The 15089-nt window shown below is 40.5% G+C and overlaps 2 protein-coding genes across 3 annotated transcripts in view; one reads left to right on the top strand and one right to left on the bottom strand.

Annotated features, from left to right (window-relative positions):
- Positions 1-2953, top strand: part of UHRF2 (ubiquitin like with PHD and ring finger domains 2) — a 157973-nt gene extending 155020 nt beyond the window's left edge. The window contains exon 16 of the mRNA XM_072596937.1: positions 1882-2953. Within this exon, the coding sequence (XP_072453038.1) occupies positions 1882-2028 (147 nt within the window). The 3' untranslated portion in view covers positions 2029-2953. The remainder of the gene's footprint in view (positions 1-1881) is intronic.
- A 10933-nt stretch (positions 2954-13886) lies between these two features.
- The window catches only part of GLDC (glycine decarboxylase), a 117061-nt gene continuing 115858 nt past the window's right edge, over positions 13887-15089 (bottom strand). For both annotated transcript variants that reach the window (XM_072596917.1, XM_072596927.1), the window contains one exon: positions 13887-14586. In XM_072596917.1, coding sequence (XP_072453018.1) covers positions 14443-14586 — 144 coding nt within the window. In that variant the 3' untranslated portion in view covers positions 13887-14442. The remainder of the gene's footprint in view (positions 14587-15089) is intronic.

Genomic DNA, 15089 nt, shown 5'->3' with positions numbered 1-15089 from the left:
CAAAGGTAGACTTGACAGACGTTGGCAGCAGACTAAAATGAGGAGTAAAAGAGGGACACATGGCAGAATGAGTACCTGGAAGGATGGTGGTGCCTTTGACAGCGATAGAGACATTTGAAAGTGGGAAAGGTTTGGAGGAAAGATGAGAGTTCAGTTTTAGACATGTTGGTTTTAAGATATTCGTGAGGCTTCCAGTTCAGGATATCCAGTAGGCAGTTGGGAAGAGATGGGAGACTGGAGGTCAGCAGAAATACTAGTGCTGGATAGGTAGAGAAGGTTGAGAAAGGGAGGAGAAATAAGAGAACTCTTAGCTCCAGGCATTCTCTCTTGCTGTCTCCCATAGCTGCAATGCTCTTCCTCCTCTGCTCTGACTGCCTACCAACTTCCTTCAGGTCCCAACTAAAATTCCACCTTCCTCAGGAAGTCTTCCCTGACTCCCCTTAATTCCAGTGCCTGCCTTCGTGTGTCTTTATCTTGTAGGCAATTTGCTTTGCATATATGTGTTTGCAGGTTGTCTCCCCATGAGATTGTGAGCCCTTTGAGGGCAGAAACTGTCTCTTGCCTCTGTTTGTGCCTCAGTGCCTAGCACAGTGCGTGGTATAGCATAGCAGGTACTTAATAAATACTGGTTGATTGAAGAGGGCCCAGGATGGAGCCCTGTGGAATAGCCATAGTTAGCAGGTGACCTGGATGGATGGGGATCCAGCAAAGGAGACAAAAAGAGAGCAGTCAGAGAGGACAGCAGTATAGAACTAGGAGAAAGTGGGGATCCAAAAACGTAGAGAAGAGGGTGACTGACAGTGTCAGGCTGAAGAAAGATTAGAAAGGACAAACTCTGAGAAAAAACCAATGAATTTGTCATTGAAGGGATTGTTAGTAACTTGAGAGAGCAGTTTCAGTTCGATGAAGAGGTTGGAAGCCAGACATTAGAGGATAAGAAGAAAATAAAAAGGAAAGGAAGTAGGGACTCAAGGAGTCTGGGCACAAAAGGTAGGAGAGATGTGGAACAATTGTATGGATCGATGAATTGAGAGAAGGCTTTTTAAGGATGAGAACATGAGTACAGCCTGGAAAGGAATGAAGATATGACTGGCCTTTGAGGATTCCATACGTGAAGTCTGAGGGTGGAAACAGACTTCCAGGGTAAAGAGATTTCTGGAGTGTTATTGAGGAAGGTCAGGAGTTAGTGTCATCTGAAGAGGAACAAATAGTTCATGCGTAATGGGACTTCTGTGGTCAAATAAAAAATGTCATTTCCTTTATGTTCTTCCTCCTTTATGTTTAACAATACAATCGATTTCATTTCAACATGAAATACCTACCATGTACAAGGCCCCAAGAGAGTCACTGAGGGTAGGATAAGGACTGGGCCTGTGACCTCATTGGGTTAGAGGACTCCTACCTAAGGAAGCTCCCTTTATCAGCACCAGTTGGCAGCTTCTCTAAACCTAAAGGTTGTAATTGGGCCCAGTGTGTGTCAGAGGCAAGATGTGGACACAGGTCTTCCTTCCCTTCAAGACTAGCTTTATCCACCTCACTTTACTTCTTCTCTCAGCAGAGACAGAGGGAGAGAATTGGACTCTGACCTCCCTTCTAGCTCTGAATCTATGAGCTGATCATCCTAAAACATTAGCTTTGTTCTAAAAGAACTCACAATTAACATAGTGGTAATAGGACAAGTATATAAATAACTTTGAATGCAGAGGAAAGATTAGGGTAAATATTAGACAAAATTAAAAACTGGAGAGATCATTTACAGCGGGGGGAGGGGTTGAAAGAAGATTTCCAATAAATACTAGGGGAAACGTAGGTAAATCTTGGATATATTTTCTCTGGCAACTACTCTCAAGCTTCAAATTGATTGTCTCTTGTGTGTCTTAGAGTTGCTTACAGCGATCCTTTCGAGCTGAAGTTTTCACCTGTCCTGCTTGTCGTCATGACCTTGGAAGAGACTATACTATGGTTCCTAACAAGATCCTGCAGACGTTACTTGACCAGTTCTTCCCTGGCTATAGCAAAGGACGATGACATGTCCAGCTTGTACTCCTCCAATGACTTTATAGACAATAATACAGAATTCTATCATGAGGAAAAAGACAACAGTGGACCAATAGACTTAATGGGACTCAGCAGATTTCACATTCTGAAGCCGCTTCCCCTCTTACCCACCTTGCCACCATCTTTTTTTTTTTTTTCTGTAGTAAAAAATCCATTTATCAACTGTCTTTCAGCACCAAAAGGTAGGGCCCAAGTTGTTATTTATTGACAACTAGTATTAATAAAAGTGGAGGCTTCAACCCTGATTGGTCAGCCTAGTTGATGCACAACTTATGATTTGTTTTATTTTGCAACTACCTCAGGACAGAGGAAAGGGATTTGGGGAATTTTTTTAAAAAGCTAATTGGTCAACCAAAATTTTAGCTTCCTATCGCCTCCCAAATATTAGTTTGCCTGGTCCATGCAATTTGATTTTCCAGAAAGATAATTAGCACTTAAGCCAGATTATATGGTGTGCATAATCCTTTTTTAAATCATCTTTTCTTCCATCATGTTTTTTTTTATTTTGTTTTGCAAGAATGGGCTGATTTTTGTCTATTTTTGTGAGCTTCATTGTGCTTTCTTGTATCTTATGCAAGTTGACTACTAATGACTAATGAAAACAATATGAATGCATTGTTGCTCCATTAGTGTAATGTGATCTGTGTTTTTTGCACTTAAAGAGGTATTCAAAACATTCTCATTGTGTAAAAACGATTTCATTAAACAAGCCACTTTTGTGTTAGTTAAAAATTTATGCTTTCACTAGGTCTTGTTATCAGTGGCAATACATCTACAGCGCATTGCAGTGCTAGCTTGGAGAGGGTTGAAATCGCTTCATATTGTGATCTTAAATTTTATATACAGTATATTCCCCCAAAGTATACCTTATTAAATATTTTATGATTCAAAAAAATCATTATTTTTGTTGCCTTGAGTTGTACATCTTTGCTGACATCATGAATTTTAAGAAGTATTCACTTCAAGAGTTTGTTCCATGAAGAATTTTTATGGGATAGATAATTTGTACAAAACTATATTTAAATTTTTGTTGAGAACTAGAATCATTTGCATTGTCTAGTGGTTAACTGGAGAAAATTGAACTTGAGTTTGGTTGTAAATTACTCTCTCTGACTTCACAAAGTTCATAGTATGAAAAATTCTCCAGGATTCCCAAAATACAGTTAAGTTAGGGCCATCTTTTTCACAATTCTCATTTTAAGCGAGACTTCATGTATTTAAAACATTGGAATATTCACCAAGATCCATTTTTTTAACGTGAGGAAGGAGAAACATATCTTAATACATTTAGAGATGACTTATCTCCACATCTCCAGTTTATAATGTGCTACATTCATCTCTTGGGGTTCTCCCCTAGCAACCGGGAGTTGGGGGCTGCTCAGAATTTTAATTCTTGTCATTTACTTCAAATAGATTACATTTTACTTTTCCATTATTATTGTGAAATAGCTACAGCTTATTCTTTGTACCACTTAGGCTTCGTTTAACTGCTAAGAGGACTTAAATTTTAGAGAGAAAATCACTTTACAAAAAGGAATCTTATGCTAATAGGGCAGGATATTAAAGTCCTTAACTAGTCATCAGTTCCTGTAACCTATATTATAAGCAGTGCTAATATTCTTAGTTTTTAAAGATTATTATTAAAATTTTTAAACAGCAAATCTCTGTACTTTTTTAAAGAAAGTAGCTCATAAATTTACCCACCTTTTTGTAATGTCATATTCATAACAGCAGAAAAATTCAAGCACGGATAAACTTGGGTTTGGCTGAAACTATCAGAAAATTATTTGACTTTTTTCCTGTAGCTTCATACCAGTGTCCCTAAAAATGACTGGCCATTTATTGCTCCCTCCATTTTCTTTTTCTGTGATAAAGAATATGAATAGAAGCTTTTTAAAAGGGAAGTAACAAACATAGAAGAAACAGCCTCATGTGACTTCAGGTACTGCACTGTTTTTCAACATTTCAATGTTTAGGAATGAAGATAACCTAAATTTACTTACACATGAAAATCATGACAGGAATTTCCAAAAATTAATCAGACTTAGGAGACAAATTCTTGTTTACATGTATTTGAAATGCTTTTTTTTTTAAATGATGTGGCAATGAAGGACAACGTAAGTCTAGATTATAAACTCAGTTTGTAACATCTTACAGAAAAGGAAGATGGAAGATGACAAACAGTATTGCTTCTAAAATAGCAAGAAACAGTAGAAGGAAAAACAAATTCAAAGAAAGTTTGGCAAGAGAAGATATCTAAGATACCAAGGGCAATTCAGGATGACACTGCCAGGAGGACAGCAAATGAATGATGGAAGAGATCTACAAAGTTTTTATGACATTTTTTTTTCATTATAAAAGGATAACGGAGACAAGCACATTTGGACTCTTTCAGTTCAAACAGGAATCTTGAGGAGGTGGAAGAGACATTGAAGAAAACAGATGAGATAAACAGCTGAACTAAACTAAGTATGTACAAAGAAGGTTCGTCCTGGAGGCACCACAGTTTTGAGGGCATTAAGGCATATCAAGAAAGGGGATGATACCAGATGTTTGGGGGAAATATGTTTCAAATCTTATTACCCAAAAACGGCAGTCCAGAGAACCTTAATAATTACCAGCCCATGTGCGTATTTTTTTCCTATTCCGTCTCCTTTGTAGGATTATCATCCCTTTTTCAATTTCTGTGGGCGTGCATCCCCAAGCAAGAAGGACTGCTGAAATCAATGAGGTCACAGATCCACTTGAAGTATGCTCACCAAAACATCGTGATAGAAGTAATTTTCATTCCAAACTCGGAGGATAGGCATGGCACTTCATTAAAAAATCTTTTTTTTTTTTTTTTGGTATAGGAGTGTATAAATGTGTGCCCACACACACAACAAAATGGTTTTAGTGGTTTTAAGGACCCAAAATGCTCCCTTTATCAGGCTAGGAATTGTAGTTTTTAACAAAACATACCTTTGTGTTTTAAATATTCACTTAGCATTGTGAAATTGGAATTGGAGTGTTTAATGTAGAACTTAAATTCATAGATAATGATACCTGACATTTATATAGCATTTCAGTTTTAAATTATTCTCATTCTGTGCCATGAAATGCAGCCTCAGTGCTGGAAGGGAATTTCCAAGGCCATTTGCTGGTTTTTAGTCATTTTTCAATCATGTCTGATTGTTCATGACTCCTTTTGAGGTTTTCTTGGCAGATATACTGGAGTAGTTTACCATTTCCTTCTGCTCATTTTACAGGTGAAGAAACTAAGGCAAACAGGGTCAAGTGACTTGCCCAGGGCCTCACCCTTCTTCCTGGAGGTGTAATACCTCCTATCTTCCCAATCAAGTTTGTTCTTCTCCATGGAAAAAAAAGAATACTAATTCCTTTGACTGATCTTTATGTGGCATAAGTTTTAGGCCTTCCACCATCTTTGTCGCCTTCCTCTGGATGCTCTCCAGCTTATCAGTGTGTTCACTAAAATGGATATAAAGACATGAAAAAAGATGTGTCTTGCTGGGGCAGAAAGAGGCACAGTCTTTCCCCTAATTCCAGCAATCATCCCTTTTCTTTAAAAAAAAAAAAAAAAAGTAAGATCACATTAGCATTTTTTGTTTTCATAACACCTTGTTGACTCATTGACCATGCAATTCACGAAAACAACAACAAAAAACAAAGCAAAACACCAAACCCTGGTCTTTCTTCAGATCTTTGGCTTTCTAAACTTTCCAAATTGTACTTGTCATACTGATTTTTTTTGAACCCACACTTAGACTTTACATTTATCCCTATAGCCTATCAGTAAGTAACTTATTTGTACCTTCAAGTGGGCCTCTGAACGTATAAATAAAAATACATGGATTACAAAGGAAATTGTACTGAAGACAGTCATAATATTTTTTTTTTAAGTTGATTTATTCCAAGTTAAGACCTGGTCTAGAGATAACCTTTTATTTTAAGACATGAAGAGTAATGATTTCATGGGAACTGTAGGTAAGACCTAATTAATATGCTGCACTAGAAAAGAAGTATTAAAAATTAGCTTTCATAGCTATTACCCCCAAGTTTTATAGTTTCCTTCCTAAATTCTTTGCCCTAGCAGTAACTATATTAAATTAGAATTATATAAAGTGAGGGCATTGATGTTCCTTTCAGAAAGCTCGTTTTGTGGCCTTTTTATATACCCTTTCGAGAACTATAATTTTTATTGTTCATATAAGATATACTTAAAGACAAAATGATCCTCAAAATAACTAATTATTTAGTACTGGCACAAGTCAAGGTTACCAGCTATGTAGTTGATTCGAAGGGCATGGGCCTTCACAAAGGATTCACTTGTTCTTGTGATTTCCTAACCAACCACAGTAAAATTTTTTTAAAGCTCTTTAAAAATTCAGTCTGATTTATTGGCTCTTTACTACCCATGTGTTCTCCATGAGGACCTAAAAAGAAGAGTCCTTGGCCCCTGCGAAACTTCAGGATAGCATGAGGGACAGATGAGCTATATGAAAAGCTTCCCCTAAGTATTACCTATGTCTGCCCAGCTCCTGACCTGGTGTTAGGATGTGTGGATTTAATTCATTGTTTAGTGCCAGCCCTGATAGTGTAGATGAGGTTTGTCTTCTCCACACTGAACCTCACCTAATTTACCGTGTCACCAAGAGATTTACAAATTTGCTGGTCCTAGTCACCCCTTTCTACTCTTACCCCAAATTAAATTTTAGGAGAGATTTATAAATTTAAAATATTTTCTTTCTACCTAGGCATCTCAATTTTATCCACTCAGTTTGGGGTAGAAAAAAATGAAGTGTTAACCACACCTCTAGATAAATATCTAATTGGCATGCTTCCAGAGGAATTTCAGAAACCTACAAAGTAACAGTCTGCAGTCCAGCTTGCAAACATGCATACACATTATCAGGCTTTGGGATCTAGGTGTGAGTTACTTATAAAGTTTATAAAGAAACCCTGGCAGGTTTGCAATAGATGTGGTCTCCTAGTCAGACTTCACCATAATTAGTTGTCCACACTAGGATGTATATATATTCTAGGGCGTATTCCTAGTACTGTTTCTCCTTGCCTTCTATTCAGAGAAACATATTTATCCCAAGTAGAACAAAGGTTGTGACCTGGCCAGTTTTCCCATAAAAGTAGCTTAACTGAAAGATTCTGGTTGCATAAGTGTGTTTTTGTTCTCTTTCCATTTTAATAACGAGCTTAGAACTCATGCAACGTTGGCCCTTGAATAGCTGGTGGTTTGAAAGTGATACAAAGTTATGGTCCCCCTTAAGTACAATCTATAAAGACCTTTGCTAAATAATTCCTCTTTTTTTTCAGGTTCCTCTATCCTTAATAGTCCCATGTTTAAAAGAAAAAATGTAGATCCTGCAAATGGACTCTTGTTCTGAATAGGAGAGTGTGTCAAATGAGACTATTTTGAAGCAGCATCAGTGTCAATTCATTCCCCAAGGCAGCCACCACATACCACCTCCTTATTGTACTGCCTGCTTGCCCGTTTCTAACAGTCAATCCAGCTGTCTCTCCTTCCATGGAAAGTATTTTCCTCATTGTCTTTGGAATGTGTTCAAAACAGTCTTTCGAACCAATAAAAACATCCAGAGGATCTATTTTGGGAACTTTAATGCTCATGTAGTAGTCCATGTTCAGTAAAGCATCTTCTGCAGGGCAAGTGAGTTTTCCTTTTTTTTCCACCCAGAGTGCCAGGCTCTTGTTCTGAGTAACTGCTTTACTGGTCTCTCAGCCCACAAAGAAAGAATCTGCATCTCATTCCTCTCAGACCATTAACAGCATCAAGTTGCCATCAGGATCAAGTTCTCAGCAGCAGAAACATTTGAGGAAAGTTTGAATACTTTCAGGATGACCAACTCTCCTGTCTGGTGCTGTCTGAATCCTCCCTAGCTTAAGGGATTGTATTATTTTGGCGGCCATTACTTAAAGCATCTAAGACCCATGGTGTTTTACTGACTAAAACTATTCTCTAACCAAAATGTCATATCCAAAGTTGTATAAATGATGTTTCAAGAGGTGTTTAAATGTGATCAACAAAGACCCGAGGATCAGTATTTGAGAAACAGTGCAGTGGGAAGTGTTGGAACTGGAGTAGAGATCCTGGGAAGAACGTCCTCTGTGTGAGCCCAAGGAAGACTTGGTCCTTGCTTCTCTGGGCGTCATTTTCTTCATCTGTTAAATAAGGGCTTTGGACTGAATGACCCTGAGATCCCTTCCAGAAATCTTGCCTATTTTGAGGAGTTCGGGGAGCAGGACAGGGTCATCTGGAAAGAATTCATAGATTCGAGCAATGGTTAAGTTGGCAAAGGTTTATTGTTACACTATTCAGCGGGCAAAAGTTCTTAAGGAACCGGCAACCTTAGAGGAGTACAGCTAAAGTTTATACAGGCAAAACTATCATAAAACGTGGCAGGAGTGCTAACTAGGTGATTCCAGGGCAGGATTAGGAAGTAGTTAAGAAGTGGTCAGTTCTTAAAGGAACGTACAGTTTTGTATCTCCTTCGAAGGCATTTTACCCAGAGTTCACTAGGAAAAGCCTTAGGTGGGGTGGGGGAGGGATGGGATAGAGAGGTGTGATTTCTAGGTGTGCTAAGTCACTTAACTAGGTCAGGACCTACTGAGGATTATATCTAGTCTTCCACTAATTAGTGTCATCTTTGACAAGGTACATGTAGGGAGTGCATGTGTTCGTCCTTCGTTACCGAAGAAGACCATGCCATCAGAGAAATAATGACATGACTTGCACTTGACTTTGTTTTGAGTGAGGGAGGGCTGTGCAGGTCACCAGCCTCACTTCTCCTCCAGAACCACCTGAATCCACTGACCAGATATTCATCAGGATGACTAGAGATGATCCAGGATGAGGCAAATTGGGGTTAAGTGATTTGCCCAAGGTCACATAGCTAGTGAGTTTCAAGTGAGATTTGAACTCAGGTTCTCCTGACTCCTGCACTGGTACTCTATGCACTGCACCACCTAGCTGCCCTTATAGGGAGTGTACATATGTCTTAAGTCTAGGATACGATATAATGAGGAAGGGAGTTGGTACAGATCGTCCAGTGGGTACCATGTGCCTTTATGAGACAGTACAAAGCCAGTTCACGCAAATTCCTGCAGGCGCCGTTTGTTACTGTACCAGGTAGACAAGTGTTTTACTGGGACCCACTCATGAGTAATTGCTAGGCATAGCGTGCTTGGGTTGGGGAGAAATTGCCAGGGATAGTATTTTGAGACTAGAGAGAAATACAGTCTTGGAATTGGGGTCCAAGCACAAGCACCCCATCAGTTCTAATCTTATGATTTTTGCTTTTGTGTAAATCTGAATTTTCAGTTCATCAAAAATACAGCACCAAGACACTTGGTCTGACAGATATGGATAATGAAGAAGAACTAGGGCTAGGTGAGTGGTAACCTCTGACCTTGGCTACTTAGCCTACTCTTTTGCTCTAGCTTAAATCCAAAGGATCTTGGAGGGTGTGTTGTATTATCCAAACCCTAGATGTCTGTAACTGAAATCACAAAAGTAGGAAGAGAAAAGGGTTTAAAGACCCAATCTTCACCAATAGTAAAGATGTAGTAGTTTTGGGGAACCTGCCCTTACGGGAAAAGGTTTTAACTCTTAACCCTGGCAAGCTGAATCGCTATAAGACCAGCAGAGCAGAGGGCCCAAAGAAGCACCAGCCCAACAGAAAAGCCATCTAGGGAAGAGAGGCCTAGTGAATGCCGTGTAAGGGTGTCACCAGAAGTCTTCTAGCAGTAAAGGGATGAGCTGAACACTTGTTTCCCTTGCTGTGTGTGCTCTATGTTCACTTTCTCCACTGGTGATGTGGATATCTGGGGGAGGATGTGCTTTACACGGACTGGGGGAATTTCCTATTGCAATTGTTGCTATACTGTTTTCCGATATAAACCCCCATACGGTACCTTGACCCTGGGGTAGGTAGCTGTTCTGAGGAGGCTCCATGTGAGAGGAGGATGCCACAGGCAAAATTCATAAAAGTGGTTTCTAATACTGCTTCACATATTTAACTATATGGATTAAAATCTCATGGCCCCCTACAAGTTTCATCAGAGTTTAGCAGCCTGTCATTGAATCCGTGTGTACAGTCATGAATGCTTCATCTGCAGGTACAAGGCATAAGATGCACATTCAGGAGTGAGTAAACAAGTTTGGTTGGAGTGCTGTGGGAGAGTAGTCAGAGCTATGGTTGGAGCCATACAGGGCCAGTGAAGACTGGTGGATTGATTCATGGTTTTCAGATTTCTCTTCAGAGCTATGATACCTAATAGGAATGGGAAAGGGTTAAGGGGATGTCCTTTATGTCCCAAATCGTGAATAGAATGGTGACTAAAAAATTCACCTACATACATGTTTGTTTTGTTGTAAAAAGAATAATTTAGAATAAAATCAGTCCAAGAGCAGACATGCAGCTGAATTATTTAACTCTCCATGATTAACAATGTAGAATCTAACAGTAAGATAAAAAACTACTCATGATCGGTTATTGATTTGATTTGTATGGGCTTGTTTTCCTTGACTCACTAGTCAGGGCAGGGAAGGCTCCCTGTTGCCTCTTTCAGAGTCTCCCCCTTCATCACTCGGTAACCCCTCTTCCTTTGAGGTTTAGGCTAGTCATACCTACCACCCAATCCAAATAACCTCAAGCCACACCCCCCTCCCTCCCAGCCACCTCCCCCCTCAACTCCCAGGACACTCCCTTCTCCTTCAGTGAGTTCAGTACCTGGCTCACAATTTTTCTCTCCTCATACTAGGGAACCTTCAAACACCCTAGCCATGCAGTTCCTCTATCTCAGCTGTACACAAAGATGATATCCCCATAATCTTGCCATCACCTATAAAATGTACCGCTATACTGAATACTAAAATTGCATATCTGACCATGATCTGTTGGCCTTTCACCTCTCCCTTCCCTTATAAAACTATTCTTCATCCACACTGGGACATCCAATCCTTTGACCCCTCAGTTCTCTCTCAGCCCATCTCCCCTGTACTAGTCACTGTCTCTTCTATCTTGACTTCTTGGTGAGCTAATTCAACTCTACACTTTCCGCCTCTCTTGAATCCCTAGTCCGCTTTTATTGTGAATTATGCCCAGCCACCTCAGCCTTAGCTCACTCCCACCATTTTATCAACTTTGCTGCTACACACATGCTGCTGAACAAAGATGGAGAAAGTCACGAAATGATTCTGATTAGGTCCACTACAAATTTGTTACATGACCTCAGCTGGGCCCTCGCTTCTGCTTGGCAGTCCTACTATACACTCCCTTATCAACTCACTTTCCCACTCTCCAAACTTTCTCAAACTTTCCATGACTCTCCCAATCCCCACTCTCAGCCAAAATCCCTGCCTAATATTTCACAGAAAAAAAAAGGCCATTTTCTGTGAATTCCCTCTTCTTCATCTATCATTCAGGTACCCTCCACCACTCCTCCCTCTGCTTTCTCATATGATGAAGTAGTCTTTCTCCTTACTAAGGCTACAATCCCATTTCCTCCTCTCTCCTACAACAGATTGTCTCCTGTCATCCCCACTCTTTCACTTATTTTCATTCTCTTTATATTGGCTCATTTCTACTGCCCACAAACATGTCCATGTCTCCCCTATTCTGAAAAAAACTCCACTTGATCCTTCCATACTTGCAAATAACTATTGTCCTGTATCTCTTCTGCTCTTCTCAGCCAAACTCTTTCTTGTTCCTCCACTTTCTCTCCTCTCTCCTTAATGCTTTACATTCTGACTTCTAAACTTACCATTCCACTGAACCTGCCCTTTCCAAAGTTACTAATGATCTCTTAGTTACTAAGTCCAGCAGCCTTTTCTCAATCCTCATTCTCTTTGATCTCTGCAATCTTTGACATTATCACTCTCTCCTCTAGGTTTTCAGGACACTGCACTCTTCTGGTTCTCCTACCTAGCCGACTGCTTCTTCCGTCTCCTTTGCTGGATCCTCATCTAGACTATGCCCTCTAACTGTAGGTGTCCCACAGGGTGGTATCCTGGGCCCTCTCCTCTTCTCCCTTTATACTACCTCACTTGGTGATCTCATCAACTCCCAAGGATTTAATTACCCTCTCTATGTTGATGTTTTTCAAATCTGCCTTTCCTGTCCCAATCTCTCTGCTAACCTCTAATCTCCCATCTCTGAAAGACTTTTAGACATCTCAAACTGTATGTCCAGTACACATCTTAAACAAGTATGTCCAAAATGGAATCATTACCTTTTTTCTCTAAACCCTCCCTCACTCCTACCTTCCCTATTACTGTAGAGGGCAGGCAACACCATCCTCCCAGTCCCTCAGGCCTGCAACCAAGAGGACATCCTGGATTTGTCACTGTGGTTCATCCCCCATATCCAGACTGCTGCCAAGGCTTGTCACTTGCACTTTTGTAGCCTGTCTTGGCCCCCATACTGCCAGCACTCTGGTTCAGGCCATCATTACCTCACACCTGGACTTCCAATAGCCTGGTGGAGAGTCTCCCTGCCTCATCTGTCCTCACTATAGTCTACCATTCAGCCACTAAAGTGAGCTTCCTAAAGTGCAGATCCAATTAGTCACTCCCACCAACTCAGTATATTCCACTGGCTTCCTGTTGCCTCCAAAATGAAATACAAAATCCTCCGCTTGGCATACAAAGCCCTTCATAACCTAGCCCCCTCCCATCTTTCCAGTCTTATACCTTGCTGCCAGGCATGCACTCTTCAATCTGCTGACACTGGCTGCCTGACTGCTGGCACATCAACAAAACACATCATCTCTCAGTTCTAGGCATTTCCTCTGACTGTCCCTCCTGCCTGGAATGCTCTCCCTCCTCTGCTCCAACTGCTGACTCACCTGATTTCCTTTAAGTCCCAACTAAAATCCCGTTTTCTATGGGAAACCTTCACTAGCCCCCTTAATTCCAGTGCCTTCCTGCTATTAGTTCATATTCTGTCTAGAGCTTGCTTTGCATATGTTTGTACATCGTAAGCTCCTTGAAGGCAAGGGGCTATCTTTTGCTTCTTTGTGCATCCCCCCAGTGCCTACTTAGCACAGTGCCTGGCACATAGCGGGCACTTAATATTTATTGATGTACCAGCTGTGGCAGAGAGGCTATGTTTAGGGTATATTTATATGCAGTCTGTGGGCAAAAACCCTTCCTGCTCAGTAACATCAGAGAAAGGTCTCTTTATCTGTAGGAACTTCTGAGTTTAAATGAATAAAAGAATGATTATGGGAAAGGAAGCGTAATTATCTGAGTTCTCTGCTACTTAGTTTTACTGAAATAAGGTCATCTTTTCAAGCTCTCTCTATATATACACCCTATAGGTAATGATAAAAGTACAAAGTCTTCCATTCCTTATGTTTGGACCCAGACTGGGTATAGTCAGTCAACATTCTGTTAATTGCCAGTTTTGTACCAGACAGACCCTGTTTACAAGGAGTTCTCAGTCTAACAGGGGAAAGGACATGCGAGCAAGATCTAGAAGACAAATTGGAAATAATCAGTAGATGGAAGGCACCGGGGAAGTCAGAGAAGGCCTGTTAGTCAGCAACAAACCGCTCTTGTGCATAATTTGTTGCTGTGGAGGATGAGAAGGAGCCTGCATTGCATGAGACCAAGGCAAAAAATTGCCTTCTGAAGGTGGGTCCAAGATGGTGTTGAAGGACTTTTTTTGCTAGCCATATTCCCATTCTAAATTAAGTATTAATGATTCGCCAAGGTTCCCCTCTCCCAGTGGCATGAATATGGCAAGAAGAGGAGTGTTTTATGGGGTTCAAATAAGCCCAGAATAAAGATACTCTTAAAACTGTGAAGATTTTTTTATTGCAATATTAATGTAGGGGAATAAAAAAAAAACATTGATAAGAGGAAAACACTACCAGAAATCAAATTAGTAACCCCCAAAATGGCTTCTGTTTATACAAAATGTAAACATTTGCCCTGGGATTTCTCTCAAGTGGCTGCAAGTCACTGAGGCCTTTTTGGGAACAGACACGTATCTGTTTCCCCAGAGCCATCAAGAAGCCTGGAAAATTGTAACACTCCAAAAGTGTAACGCATATCAGACCAAATTTCTAAATATATATGCATGCACCCACACTTACACACACACACACTCACTCAAGGGAACTTTAACATCAAATATGAGGCATAGAAACATGTCAGTTTTTAAACAAGCAGCTTCCACCCACTTCCCTGATCGTATTTACATTTCCTTGACAGAGATTACAAAAATATACACAATATATAAATCCCCTACTTGAGTCTGGGGAAGGGGAACAAAAAAATACAACTGGCTAGAAAAATGCTGCAGTGAGGCACCGATTCGAGTCACCAGAAAGCTGGAAGAGATGGGCCTAGGATGAAGCCCTCTTTTGTTCAGAAAATGGAGACTCATAAACTTCCATGGGTGGGCAGGTGCAAACCAGATGCTGGTCACCATAGAGGTCATCAATCCGTGCAATTGTGGGCCAGAATTTGCTGTCTGGTTTCACGAAGGGCTGCAACGAACAAGCAGTCAGAAAGCATTTATTATGCACTTACTCTGAGCCAGGCACTGGGACGAGCGATGGGGATACATAGAAAGGCAGGAAAGGGAGACAAATAATGGAGGGGGGAGTGGGGAAAACTTGTCAATAATTACGTACATAAAAGAGAGAGTAGATGAAAGGTAACTTTAGAAGGGAAGGTTCCAGTAACTGGGGAGACCAAGTAAATGCAGACTAGCATTTGAGATAAGTTCTGAAAGAAGCCAGAGGTTCCTGAAAGAAGTGAGAAGTCAGAGCATTCCAGGTACGGGGAACAGCCAGGGCAAAGGCATGAGGATGTGCAGGAGAAATTACAAGTAGGCTAGAGTGATTGACTTTTCAAGAACATGGAGGAGAGTAAGCTATAAGAGGACTGGAAAAGTATAATAATAATAGCAGCTAACATTTTTATAGAATTATACAGGTTGTAAAGTGCTTTACAGACATCCTCATTTTATCCTCACAGCCCTGCAACA

This window comes from Notamacropus eugenii, chromosome 1 (assembly GCF_028372415.1).
Source record: "Notamacropus eugenii isolate mMacEug1 chromosome 1, mMacEug1.pri_v2, whole genome shotgun sequence".
NCBI classification, from domain to species: Eukaryota; Metazoa; Chordata; class Mammalia; order Diprotodontia; family Macropodidae; genus Notamacropus; species Notamacropus eugenii.
Note: the sequence above shows the minus strand (reverse complement) of the source record. Positions and strands in the feature narration are given on the sequence as shown.